Source organism: Palaemon carinicauda, chromosome 1 (assembly GCF_036898095.1).
Source record: "Palaemon carinicauda isolate YSFRI2023 chromosome 1, ASM3689809v2, whole genome shotgun sequence".
Lineage (NCBI taxonomy): Eukaryota > Metazoa > Arthropoda > Malacostraca > Decapoda > Palaemonidae > Palaemon > Palaemon carinicauda.
The window spans coordinates 2,240,503-2,255,263 of record NC_090725.1 but is presented as its reverse complement, the minus strand read 5'-3'; the positions used below and the strand labels follow the sequence as shown (position 1 = coordinate 2,255,263).

General features: G+C 43.9%; 1 protein-coding gene across 1 annotated transcript in view; it reads right to left on the bottom strand.

Annotated features, from left to right (window-relative positions):
* The window catches only part of LOC137646433 (U6 snRNA-associated Sm-like protein LSm4), a 58,723-nt gene continuing 43,962 nt past the window's right edge, over nucleotides 1-14,761 (bottom strand). The window contains exons 3-4 of the mRNA XM_068379535.1: nucleotides 11,978-12,158; nucleotides 1-644 (exon numbers count right to left, since the gene is read on the bottom strand). Of these exons, the coding sequence (XP_068235636.1) occupies nucleotides 559-644; nucleotides 11,978-12,158 (267 nt within the window). The 3' untranslated portion in view covers nucleotides 1-558. The remainder of the gene's footprint in view (nucleotides 645-11,977; nucleotides 12,159-14,761) is intronic.

The following is a 14,761-nucleotide window of genomic DNA, read 5'->3' as shown; positions in this document are numbered from 1 at the left end:
AGACAAACCAAAGAGAAAACTGAAATGTAAGTAAAATTTTAATGGTATCACTTGCAAAAGTGAACAATAAACATTCAATTATCATCTTCAACATTAGAAATTCCAAGGTTTTTTTTTCAAATCACGTAATTTCTCAAAATGTTTGGAAAATGTGACGTACTAATTTATAGTGAAACTAAAGGCATATAGTGTAACACTTTAAATGTATTTCATGAAATACTAAATAATTTTAAGGAGAAAATGTCCCGTTGCAAACATCATATCTCCCGTCGGTTTAAATTCTGCCAAATGAAATTTAAAGCCAAAAGGGTAAGGGAAATTGTTAAATGTTTTCAAGAACCCTTTTACAAACTATAACGTGAAAATTAGTAATGAAGAAAACGAACAACTGATAATGAAGTCTCTACATATCCATAAATAAATTGTACTCCTTTTAAGGTTTATTTCAAAATTGTCTATAATTTTTCCTTCAAGAAATAAAAAAAAATACAATTTCAATTATTTTATAATAGTTATAAAATTCTTATATTGAATATTGCAAATTATATGCAAATCTGCCTATTTAAAACCTTCCTTCTTTTTCATACCACCTCGTCCAGGCCCACCTCTGCCACCAGGACCGCCACGACCTCGTCCACCAAAACCTGTTCAAATTATGATGGGATTTTAATTTATAAAGTAGATGAGATCTCTGTAAGTCTCTAATTCTTAAATTCAAAATGGACCTAATGGAAAGAAGGAATCCATACTTTTCTTGATACAATACTTTTCCATGTCAAATTATTTCTTGTAGTAGAAATAGGATACAGTATTACAAACTCAAAACAAGGCAATAATATTAATTGTAATAGTACTAAACAAAAGTGAAATAGAACTTTCAAAGCAAGTGCAATTTCTGTTCGACTGCATAATCCTATTACTGAGTAGTACTGTATTACCGTTCCACAGAATTGCATTTTTTATTAACAGCTAAATTAACCCTTACAATACTGAAAAGATTTACCAATAAACATACCTTTTACACTGGAAAAAAAGCAAGTACAGTACCAAAAAAGAGACAGCTGATAAAACAAAAATAATATGATTTCTTATGAAATATAGAGGTCTTCAAATGATTCTGTAAATTTGGGTACACACCTATTATATATAAAGTTTGAATAATTAAACTGCAGCCAAAACCAATAGTAGAATGCTAAAGTCCCACTCTCTGCTACGTTATACACAGTCATTGCAATAATACCCTCTTCAAGCAAATTTCCTACTTTTATATATATAGTAATCATTATCCTACTTTTATATATATATAGTCTCTCTCTCTCTCTCTCTCTCTCTCTCTCTCTCTCTCTCTCTCTCTCTCCTCTCTCTCTCTCTCTCTCTCTCTTATTTATTTTAGACTCGCATATTTTGGGAATAAAATTTTGAGGTTTTTAGCCAAAGACTACTGTTCAAAATTTTCCACACTTGCGCTGTGCGCAGTAAGCTCTATGACGTGTGAATTTCGTCATTTGAAATTCTCCACAAGTATGTGGTACCCGGGATTTCACCAAAGATAAAACGGCTAGTATTATATTTGACAGCTTGGGATCTCTGGTTGCTGACCTTAGGCAGATCAATGAAAAAAAAGATGTAATGATTTGCCAACTTGGTCCCACATTAAAATTATTTGAATTCGGAGAAATTTTTAGATTATCTAAAAGATCAATTGGACACTTGGTGCTCCGGTAACGGCTTAAATTTAATCAAATCAGAACTATCATTCAAGTTGGGAACTGGTGAGATTGATGACGCTTGCTATGACATAACAGGAAGGAATTCTGGAATGTACTGCCAATGGAACCTCTTGATGATCTTGTCCCATCTCTTAAGGATGGTATTCGCCCATAGGTTAACAACCTGATGGGTGAGAAACTCGATCGTCCTGGTGCCGGACAAGAGAAAGGTCTCCATCGACTTTTTTGTGGACTTATGAGCCCAGTCCTGAGATCTGATCAAGTGGCCCACAGACCCCAACTAGAGATCCAGCCATGAAGTAGCCTGCAGGGTATACTTTGCAACCTTCTCCTGGTTAATGATAACAGAGGCCGAGTACAAGACTGAGAGTCCTGATAATCTATAGAAGGGAATACCCTTCGTGAAAGCATCAATAGAGTGGTTAAGAGGTAAGGCCGGAGGAAGCTCATTCAAGATCTCATAATACCTCCTCTGTTGCACAAACAGCTGCAGGAGTAGTTTAGAGGAAGAGCTTGTTCAGAGGGAAGTAGAGGAACCTGTCTTTTGCAACACTACCTTCTTTCTGTCACCCTACAACGCCTTGACCAGGGCAAAGCTGCACTGGCCCTCGCAGGTCTCTGAGTGCCATAGACCTGGTCCAAGACTGTCTTTTACCACTAGCGGAGCTGCCCATGAATTTGGCAGGATAATAACTGCCAGAAGGCGTGCTCAGACTCCTGCTCTGCATCCAAGAGCTTAGGGCTAGCGGCTCTGGGCAAAAGGTCGTTCTCAAGACCGAATTGCTCATCCACCTCCGAGCTCTCATCCACTGGAGGCCAGGGTAGGTCATAGTCGTCAAGGTAGGCCATTGATGGGACGAATCTTGCCGACGTGGAAGGAGAGACTTCCCTCAACCTCTATTGCTGAGGCACGGAAGCTCTCGCCGAGGACTTACGGATGGTAAATAAATCCTTCGGCTCCCTGCACTGGGGCAGAAGTTCCTAACCAAGAGAAGGCCTTACAGTCTTTTCTTGCCTGAGAGGACGTTGGTGCCTGAGAGGACGTTGGTCCTCTCTGGAAGATAATCATGTCAGGCTGGAGCATGGCAACCAGCTTGGCGAAGCAGTACACGAGACACTTGAAAGTCACGCAATGCAGTCATCCACCTACACTATACCCAAGGCTCCAGATCACGAGAGCCCGAAGGCTCAACATGATGAAGGCCTGAAAGCCTGAAGCCATGAGAACACGAAGGTTCAACGCGACGAGAGCCTGAAGGTTTGGCACAACGGGAGCCAGAAGGCTCCAAGTAACGGAAACCTAGGAGAAGAGAGTAACGTGGGCCTGGAGTCACAAGAGCCCGAATGCTCAGCGTGACGAGAGCCCAGTGACCATAAGAACCCGGAGGATCAGCGTGACCTCGGCCTCATGGTTACAAGTTCCTGGAGGCTCAGCATAACGATGACCCGAAGGTCCCGGGTCACAAGACCCTGAAGGCTCAGTGTAACGAGGACCCAAATGTCCTAGGTCATGAGAGCCTGAAGGCTCAACATGACAAAATGGAGTTTTTATGATAAAACAAAGTTTTATGAATACTTACCTGGCAGTTATATATATATAGCTGAGTCTCCGACTGCGGCAGAATTTAATCGAAAATCGCGGCAACCGCCTTGTGGTGGTTGTGTGGTTAGATGGTTAACAATCCTTACAGGGTGGTACTTGGAATCATTCCCATTTTCTGTTCCCCAGATTATCTTTGCCCTACCTGTCTCCTGAGGGGAGGTGGGTGGGCTTTAAAATATATATATAACTGCCTGGTAAGTATTCATAAAACTTTGTTTTATCATAAAAACTCCATTTTTATGAATAGAACTTACCTGGCAGTTATATATATATAGCTGATTCACACATTTGGAGGAGGGAAACAGACAGAAAAAACATAGTTGGGGAAACAACAAAAGAGTTGTAGGAGAACTAACACCTTGATTCCTTACCTGCTAAGGTAGCTGACTTCAAAGGTAACTGCCTCTAGAGTCGCTTTCCCTTAGGAGTGTTCAGCCAGGAGTAGACCTGCTATGCTTGCAAACAGCTCAATCGAGTCTGTCAAAGGGGTAGGACCAACAGCTTGACTAGACTTCAGAAAACTACCTTCCCATATAAAAAACCTGCAACCTTACTAAAGCTAACCATCTAACCTTGCAGAAATAGATATAAACTATCTATCTGGACTGAGGGAACCGTACCACAGGACGAGGACCTCAGACAACCATAAAAGACACAAACCCATATACAAGTACATAAACTAAGGTTGAGTGGGGGTAGTAACTCCTTTGCCTAATACAGAAGCCGCAGCTACGTATGGGCCCAAGGTATAACACTTGTCATAGTCCACTCTTACCTCTCTGAGGTAATGAGAAGCGAAGACAGAGTTGCTCCTCCAGAACGTTGCGTCCATGATCTGCTTAACTGACATATTTTTCCGGTATGCCAGCGAAGCAGCAATGGCCCTTACTTCGTGAGCCCGTACTTTTAACAGGGCGAAGTTTTCTTCCTCACAAAAGAGGTGGGCTTCCCTAATAGTTTCCCTCAGGAAAAAGGACAAAGCGTTCTTTGACAGGGGTTTTTGAGGATCCTTCACTGAACACCATAAGGAGTTGGAAGCACCCCTCACGCTCTTAGTGTGAGCCAAATAAGCCTTGAGAGCCCTAACCGGGCAGAGGAGGCTTTCCTGTTCCTGACCTACTAGATTCGTGAGGTTAGGGACTTCGAAAGTCCTGGGCCAGGGTTTCGAAGGGTTCTCATTCTTGGCGAGAAAGTCGAACGTCAAGGAACAAACCGCTCCATTTAGGGTGAAGCCTACACGCTTCTCGATTGCCTGGACCTCGCTGATCCTCCTGGCAGTCGCTAGAGACAAAAGGAAGAGGGTTTTCTTAGTCACATCTCGCAGAGAAGCTTGCGAGATAGGCTCAAACTTCCTGGAGCACAAAAACTCAAGCACCACATCCAGGTTCCAAGAAGGGGGTCTTAAGTGCACCTGCTTCGTTGTCTCAAAAGACCTAATGAGGTCCTGCAAGTCCTTATTCTGAGATAACTCTAAGCCTCTATGCCTAAAGACAGTTGAGAGCATGCTCCTATATCCTTTAATGGTAGATACAGCCAGTTTAGCATCCTGCCTGAGGTACAAAAGAAAGTCTGCAATCTGGCTCAGAGAGGTAGAGGAAGAGGAAACCTTGCGCCTCCTGCACCAAGCTCTAAAGGTCTCCCACTTTGACTGGTAGACTCTTTGTGAAGAGATCCTCCTTGCCCTGGCAATAGCTTTCGCCGCTTGTGCCGAAAAGCCTCGAGATCTAACGAGCTTCTCGACAGTCTGAAGGCAGTCAGATTGAGAGCGAGGGGGTTTTGGTGAAATCTCTCGAAGTGGGGTTGTCTGAGAAGATCTGGACTTGTCGGGAGTCTTCTTGGAAAGTCCATCAGTGAACCATTCCCTCGCAGGCCAGAATGGAGCCACTAGGGTCATTCGTCCCGAATCGAGGAGAGCGAACTTCCTGACAACCAGATTGATGATCTTGAACGGGGGAAAGGCATACATGTCCAGCCCCGTCCAATCCATCAAGAAGGCGTCCACTGCAACAGCTTCTTCGTCCGGGACTAGGGAGCAGTAGTTGGGGATCCTCTTGTTTAGACCGGAGGCGAAAAGGTCTATTACTGGTCTGCCCCACAACTTCCAGAGGCTCCGACAGACATGCGGGTTGAGAGTCCACTCTGTAGGAAGGACCTGTCCCCTCCTGCTGAGCATGTCTGCCCTGATGTTTCTCTGCCCTTGAACAAACCTTGTCAACAGCTGGGTCTCGTTCGCCCAGAGGAAAAGCTCTCTCGCAGTTGAGAACAGGGAGAGGGAGTGAGTTCCCCCTTGCTTCCTTATGTACGCGAGAGCTGTGGTGTTGTCGGAATTGATCTCCACAGTCTTTCCCGAGACCGAGGTTTTGAAGGCCTTGAGCCCTAACAAAATGGCCATCAATTCCTTCCTGTTGATATGCCAACTGACCTGACTCCCTTCCCAAATACCTGAGACCTCTTTGTTCCCTAGTGTTGCTCCTAAGCCTGACTCGGACGCGTCTGAGAATAACACTAGGTCGGGGTTCTTCTTGAACAAGGAGATCCCTTTTCCCAACAGAGCTGGGTCCAGCCACCACATTAAAAGATCCTTGATCTCTGTCGGAATGGGAAAAGAAAAAGTGTCCTCCTGGATCTTTCTGTTCCAAACCTTTGCAAGGAAGTGTTGCAGAGGCCTTAGGTGCAGTCTCCCCAAAGGGACAAACTGCTCCAGGGAGGATAGAGTTCCCAGCAGACTCATCCACTCCTTCGCTGAGCATTCCTGCTTCCTCAAAAATTCTTTGACTTTGTCCAGGCACCTGGTCTGCCTCCCCTGGGAGGGAGAAGCCTGAAAAAGAACTGAATTCAGAACTATCCCCAAATAGAGAATAGTCTGATTCGGCTCGGTCTGAGACTTCCCCCAGTTGACGATAAGTCCCAGGTCCTGAGTGATCGTATAAGTTTTCATTAGGTTCTCCAGACATTCCTCTTTCAACTGTGACCGGATCAGCCAGTCGTCTAGATAGGAGGAGACCCTTATCCCCTCCTGGTGTAACCAGCCTGCCACATTCGCCATAAGTCTGGTGAAAACTTGGGGAGCTGTGCTGAGACCGAAGCAAAGTGCCCTGAACTGGAAGCACTTGCCCTGGAACACAAACCTTAGATATCTCCTCGAAGACGGATGAATGGGGACGTGAAAATAAGCGTCCTGCAGGTCGAGAGAAACCATCCAGTCTCCTGGACGAACTGCAGCCAGCACTGACTGAGTCGTCTCCATGGAGAACATTGCTTTCTCCACGAAGGCGTTCAGAGAGCTGACATCTAGGACTGGTCTCCATCCACCCGAGTTCTTGGGAACCAGAAACAGGCGATTGTAAAAGCCTGGGGAGGCGAGGTCTTGAACTGGCTCTATCTCCCTTGACCAACATCTGGTCGACTAGCTCCAGAAGAGCCTCTCGTTTCCCCGCGTCGGTGTACTGAGCCACTAAGGCTAGGGGAGAGTCTGAGAGAGGTGGTTTCTTTAAAAAGGGGATCTTGTAACCTTCCTTGACGACTGAGAGGGACCAGGTGTCCGCCCCTCTCCTTTTCCAAGACTGCCAAAAACGAGACAGTCTTGCCCCTACTGGTGTCTGGAGGACTTCCATCTCATTTTTTGGACCGGGGCCTAAACGCACCCCTGCTGGTCCTTGGCCCTGACTCTTGTCTTCTCCCCCTAAAATCCGCTCTCGAGGAGATCCTGCCCCGAAAGGGCTGTTGAAACTTCTTCTCCTCCTTCTTCAGAGGAGCAGGAGCAACAGGTAAGGTCTTTCTAGCCGACCGAGACAAAAGGTCCTGAGTAGCCTTCTGAGCCAGAGAAAGGGAGATATCTCTGACCAGAGCTTCAGGAAAAAGATGACGTGAAAAAGGGGCGTAAAGTAGCTCCGACTTCAGGGCAACAGTCACAGATCTAGAGGTGAAGGAGCACAAAAGGGCCCTCTTCTTTAAGACCCCTGCTGAGAAAAGGGAAGCCAATTCATTAGCTCCATCCCTTAGAGCTTTGTCCATGCAGGACATGATACTCGTCAGGTCCTTCGTGTCCTCCAGGAGTTCAGACTTCCTGACCAGAGTCCCGAGAGACCAGTCCAGGAAGCTGAAAACCTCGAAAACCCTGAAAATTCCCTTGACGAGGTGATCAAGCTCCGACATGGACCACATCACCTTCGCAGAGTTTAAAGCATGCCTTCTTGTCAAGTCCACAAAAGCCGAGAAGTCACCTTGGGAGGAGGAAGGCACTCCTAACCCCAAAGGTTCCCCTATCTCATACCACATACCGGCCTTGGAAGCGAGCCGGGACGGTGGAAAAGAAAAGGTGGTCTTGACAGCTTGTCTCCGTTCCTTCATCCAATTATCCACTTTAGCGAGAGGTTTCCTGGCCGAAATTGAAAGTTTCATTTTGATGAAGGCCGAAGACTTAGTAGCTTTCTTCCTGGTAAATTGAGACTGAGGAGAACGAGGGGCCGAAGGTTGAAATTCCTCCCCATAAAGTTCCAAAAGAGAGCGAGAAAGAACCTTGTAATCGCTTGAAGAGTCAGCAGGTTTTTCTTCCTCTTCCGAAATATCTTCGAGGTCCTGCTCAAGGATAACATCCCGAAGAGTTGGGCTGCCAGCAGTCTGGCACCGAGAGCTGTTTGAATCCTGGCGCCGAGCGCCGCTAACATCCAGTCGGCGAGAGGCGGTATCGTCACGATGACGAGAAGCGGTATCGTCACAATGACGAGAGGCAGTATCGTCACGATGACGAGAAACGGAAGCGTCTTGAAGATGCAGGCTGCCGTCGCCTTGAAAATGCAGACTGCATTCATCCTGTTTCCTAAGAAACGAGGCAGTAACGTCCAGGCGTTTCGAAAGGGAAACGGAATCGTCACGGCGCCGAGAACGAGAGGCAGTATCATCCTGGCGGCGGGAGAGGGGGGAAGGAAATTCCTGGCAGCGTGCCGATGAAGAGGGTGTGCGTTGTCGTACGGCCGACGAATTGCGCAGAGGTTTCTTGGGAGAGATACTAAAATCTCTCTTAGAAGAAGATCTCTTAACAGGCAAAGAGACGTCCTTACGTCTGACGGACTGAGAAGGGTGGCTGAAAGCTTTAACTAACGATGAAAGTTGTTCCTGCATAACAACCATGAAAGCTTTAGCAACCTCCGCTGGCTCTCGTGGTGCCGAAGACGGCAGTTGTCGTACGGCTTGACTGGGAGCGCTGGCAGAAGAAGCAGGGAGTCTAGCAGGATTAACTGGGCTAAGGACTCTCTGTTTCCCCCTTTTAACAGGAACATCGAAATCGTCTTCCGAAGGATAAGGGTCTCTGCTACTCGAACCGGGAGAGGGAGAGCGAGACTGCACGTCCCGGTTCCACCCTCTCTTCATTGGTCTGGATTCGTAACGCCAATTACGTCTGGGAGAACGATCAGGCGAAGACACAAACGTATCCGACACGCCTTTCCTACGGCGGTCAAGAGCAGCCTGGGAGATCGCAACAGGACTGTCTGAGGCGACGACTGACCGAGGATAAGCACCTCTCACCCCCTTTCGGCTTTCGACGTACCTTCTCCCTTGGTCCTGGGAGCTTGGTAGAGGTCTAGACCTAGGGGTATGACAGATTCGATCAGTCGCCACCTCCACTGCACTTTCACAGGCACTAATTTCACCTACACCCTTACCTTTAAAGGCCTCCAACTGTGCTTTAATGGCCTCCAATTCAGCAGCTAATTTAGCATACCCAGGGTCATCTGTAGGCACAGGTCCTGTAGAAGGGGCAGGAGTCATTACATTTGGGGAAGGAATACCTTCCAAAGGGGTTACAAGCAAAGGGTCAATAGATAAATCTAAGCTAGGCTCACTAGCAGACTTTGACTTTGATTTAGCTCTTCTAACTCTATCAATCTCAAGTTTGCGCACATAGCGCTGCATAGCTAACCAATCATTATCACTTAAAACCTCGCATTCCTTGCACTTATTATCTAAAGCACATTCAAAACCCCCTGCAACCCATACAGATAGTGCGAGGGTCAACCGAAAGTTTCGGCAACCTCACCTTGCAAATATCATTCGCACAAACACGATAATGAATTTTTTCACTCATGATAATAAAGGAAAAAAGACAAAAAACAAAAACAACACTATTGCCAAATCCCAACACAGTGTACTTCACCAAAAACGAAGTCCAAAAAGGCGATGAAGGGAAAGCGATCCGAAAAAACTCTGAAAGGCGGACCAACGATGTTGTCGATCCGGCCGGCAGAGATAATCTGAGGAACAGAAAATGGGAATGATTCCAAGTACCACCCTGTAAGGGTTGTTAACCATCTAACCACACAACCACCACAAGGCGGTTGCCGCGATTTTCGATTAAATTCTGCGGCAGTCAGAGACTCAGCTATATATATATAACTGCCAGGTAAGTTCTATTCATAAAAAGAACAATTTTGTGTGCATTTCAACGATCAATAATTAGACTTTTACTCTACAGTTTTATAGGTATTTATACATTGGGTGGTGTGGCGATGACTTTCGTGATATGATTTGTCTGACCTTGTACTGAAATCTGTACCAATAATGTACAATTACCTCTGAAAGGTAGCATGAACTACAATACTGTGATAGACACCACATGAAAACAATATAGTGCAGTACTTTACAGTGGGTTACCCAGTGTAATAGGGAACCGCATGTAAGCAATGGGCAACAAGTTGATAGGTTATGAGTTGACCCATTCTCGGTAAGCAAGCATTCACAGATTTTCAATCTTCACATCTGTCTCTATTGCCTTACTCCTGTGAATAAGGATGGCACTGTATTATAATTTGGTATAAAAATGGAATTTGCATGATGCACAAGATACATGGTAAATTCATTTTTTATGGGTGAAAATTTGAGGGTCACACAATTTGGGAGATTACAAGTTACACAAGTATATACAGTACAGTAATACTGTATGTACTGTAATTTATTTTTATATCTTTTTATGTCCCAAGAGGAATATATTTTTAAAAATTATTAATATATAAAAAAATTAAACTTATCCGCCCTTAGAAACCTATAATATAAAGAGTCCTCCTCGATATAGATTTACATATATATTTTTAAATCTGCCACGTACTGGTGAAGCGATAGGTGAACCGCAATATGGCAAGGGTTTACTATACTCGTAAACCGAGGTATTACTGTACAGCTAAAGTATTTGTTCTGGTTGTCGAAACCGAGGTATTACTGTACAGCTACAGTATTTGTTCTGGTTGTCGAAACCGAGGTATTACTGTACAGCTACAGTATTTGTTCTGGTTGTCGAAACCGAGGTATTACTGTACAGCTACAGTATTTGTTCTGGTTGTCGAAACCGAGGTATTACTGTACAGCTACAGTATTTGTTCTGGTTGTCGAAACCGAGGTATTACTGTACAGCTACAGTATTTGTTCTGGTTGTCGAAACCGAGGTATTACTGTACAGCTACAGTATTTGTTCTGGTTGTCGAAACCGAGGTATTACTGTATAGCTACAGTATTTGTTCTGGTTGTCGACTAGCAAAAGATGGTTGCCGAGGATATGCAAACAGGAGGGTAAGCACTGTCTTCCTCGTGATTAGTAATGGTTCTCCTTGAGTTATGCGTCAACAATTAGAAGACAAATTCAACATAAAGGGTGCGGAAATGGATTAAATAGAGTTAGAAGACAAATTCAGCATCAGAGGTGGTGAGATGGATTAAAAAGAGCCTGAACCCTTAGGCCTCCCTTATACAATCCAAGTCGGTACATTACATAATCATAATCTGGCTCTAGGGCATGGAAACCAACATTTCTTTGGTACAGTACAGTATAACATGCAGGCCAGCCCCTGCGAAAAGGCATAGTCACACTCCTGCTCTCCTTCAACTCAACCGGTTTCAAGCAGGGAGAAGGTCTTCTGCTCATTTTCAGGAGTAAACTGTAACACAGGAAGCGTTTGTAAGGGCTCATATACGGAGTCCTGCTTTTGACATTTCATCCTTAGTAGTCATGGACCGCCCGAGGGCGCAGACGATATAAGCTCTTACAAACACATCCTGGGTTACAGTTTACTCTTAAAAATGAGCAGAAGACCCAAGCTCGAAACCAGTTGAGTTGAAGGATTTGTTATACTGTACCTAATTCTAGGGACTTTGAATTTTCTATACATAAAGTGAACATTACTTAGTGCACACTGCCATTGTGAAAGTGATTTATGGTAAAGAAATATTTTGTACTTGATATCTGTACTTTTATAATGTGTACTGGCATATTAAAGGATATGGTCTCTATTACCTTCCTCATGAAATGTGTCCCTTTCCCAGTTACTAACGGATTTTGAAAAGAAGATAAAAGATAATAAAAATAGAAAATATGCATTACAAAATCAACACCACTCAGGTAGAAATTACTTTCAATAAAACTCGTTTAAAAGACGGTCGACTCCCAAACTATACAAACATACTGTAATGATGATTTCCAATATTTGTGAATAAGGAAAAAGGTTTGTAACTTTGCACTTCATAAAAACAAATGCTGAAAATTAGATATTTCCATAACTTAAATACAATGTTTTTTCTCCTTTAAAATAAAAAGAAAAGAGTAAAGTACAAGTATTCTTTTATGGTAAAGTAATTCCTAAAATGTAAAAAATCTTACCTCTTCCTGGGCCTCCACGACCTCGTCCAGGTCCTCCACGACCTCTGGTTTCACCTCGTCCACGACCCCTGGCAATAACCTCCTCTTTTACCAAATCTATCACTTCATCGGGCAATCTCAAATATTTTATTGTAGATCCTCGTATATAGCATTCGGGCATTCTCCAGAATTTGTCACCATCCTACCAAATTAAAAGTAAAACTCAAATGGAACAATCTAAAAAGTGAATACTCCCCATAAATTATTCTTCTATCTAGACAATAAATAATTAAATTGCAAAGTAATAATGAAAGTACATTAAAAGAAAGGAAATGTCTTGTTTAGCCCTAACTATTAGAGACAAAAGCTTTCAAAATAAACAGGATTTCTATAATAAAATATATTGTTTTCATACTTATGTTCGAATAAAATACTACAAAATTCAATTAAAATTATTGGAATTTGTGCGCTATTCCTTCTTTTAATGAATGTCTTAGGCCAACAAAAAATGATATTTTGATTATAAAATAAATTTTTGAATATACTTACCCGGTGAATATATAGCTGCAACTCTGTTGCTCGACAGACAAAATCTACGGAAAAACTCGCTAGCGATCGCTACACAGGTTGCGGGTGTGCCCAACAGCGCCATCTGTCGACCAGATACCCAGCTCTTATGTAAACAAAGACTCAATTTTCTCCTCGTCCCACTGCGTCTCTATTGGGGAGGAAGGGAGGGTCATTTAATTTATATTCACCGGGTAAGTATATTCAAAAATTTATTTTATAATCAAAATATCATTTTTAAATATTTAACTTAGCCGGTGAATATATAGCTGATTCACACCCAGGATGGTGGGTAGAGACCAGTAATATATGTTTACATTTTATGAGCTAAGAGTTTTTTATTTCATTTTAGAAGTTATCAAAATAACAAAAACAAAATAAATAGGTATCTGGTAAGGAAGTCGACTTGAACAATTACTCTGCCTTTTAAGTACGTCTTCCTAACGGAGCCTCGCGATCCTCTTAGGATGCTGATCGACCCCTAGGAGCTAAAGTATCAAGGGTTGCAACCCATACAACAGGACCTCATCAAACCCCTAATCTAGGCGCTCTCAAGAAATGACTTTGACCACCCGCCAAATCAACCAGGATGCGAAAGGCTTCTTAGCCTTCCGGACAACCCATAAAAAAACATTTCAAGAGACAGATTAAAAGGATAAGGAATTAGGGAATTGTAGTGGTTGAGCCCTCACCCACTACTGCACTCGCTGCTACGAATGGTCCCAGTGTGTAGCAGTTCTTGTAAAGAGACTGGACATCTTTCAAGTAAAATGATGCGAACACTGACTTGCTTCTCCAATAGGTTGCGTCCATTATACTTTGCAGAGATATATTTTGCTTAAATGCCACGGAAGTTGTTACAGCTCTAACTTCGTGCGTCTTCACCTTAAGCAAAGTTCGGTCTTCCTCACTCAGATGTGAATGAGCTTCTCGTATTAACAATCTGATAAAGTCTGACCAAGCATTCTTTGACATAGGCAAGGATGGTTTCTTAACTAAACACCATAAAGCTTCAGATTGGCCTCGTAAAGGTTTAGTACTCTTTAAATAGAACTTAAGAGCTCTAACAGGGCATAAGACTCTTTCTAGTTCATTGCCTACGATCTCCGATAAGCTGGGGATATCGAAAGATTTAGGCCAAGGCCAAGGCCGAGAAGGCAGCTCATTTTTGGCTAGAAAACCAAGTTGTAGCGAACAAGTGGCTTTTTCTGACGAAAATCCGATGTTCTTGCTGAAGGCATGAATCTCACTGACTCTTTTAGCCGAGGCTAAGCATACCAGGAAAAGAGTCTTAAGAGTGAGATCTTTCAGGGAGGCTGATTGTAACGGCTCCAACCTGTCTGACATGAAGAATCTTAGTACCACGTCTAAATTCCATCAAGGGGTAGCCAAACGACGCTCCTTGGTGGTCTCAAAAGACTTAAGGAGGTCTTGCAGATCTTTATGTTTGGAAAGATCTAAGCCTCTATGCCGGAAGACCGATGCCAACATGCTTCTGTAGCCCTTGATAGTGGGAGCTGAAAGGGATCGTCCTTTTCTCAGGTATAAGAGAAAAACAGCTATTTGAGCTACAGAGGTACTGGTCGAGGATACAGAAACTGACTTGCACCAGTCTCGGAAGACTTCCCACTTCGATTGGTAGACTCTAATGGAAGACGCTCTCCCTGCTCTAGCAATCGCACTGGCTGCTTCCTTCGAAAAGCCTCTAGCTCTCGAGAGTCTTTCGATAGTCTGAAGGCAGTCAGACGAAGAGCGTGGAGGCTTTGGAGTACCTTCTTTACGTGTGGCTGACGTAGAAGGTCTACCCTTAGAGGAAGACTACTGGGAACGTCTACTAACCATCGAAGTATCTCGGTGAACCATTCTCTCGCGGGCCAGAGGGAAGCAACTAACGTCAACCTTGTCCCTTCGTGAGAGGCGAACTTCTGCAGTACCTTGTTGACAATCTTGAACGGTGGGAATGCGTAGAGATCCAGATGTGACCAATCTAGGAGGAAAGCATCTATATGTATTGCTGCTGGGTCCAGGACTGGAGAGCAATAGATTGGAAGCCTCTTGGTCAGCGAGGTTGCAAAGAGATCTATGGATGGTTTACCCCAAGTGGCCCAAAGTCGCTTGCACACATCCTTGTGGAGGGTCCATTCGGTTGGAATTACTTGCCCTTTCCGACTGAGACAATCTGCTATGACGTTCAAATCGCTTTGGATGAACCTCGTTACTAGGGAGATGTCTTGACCT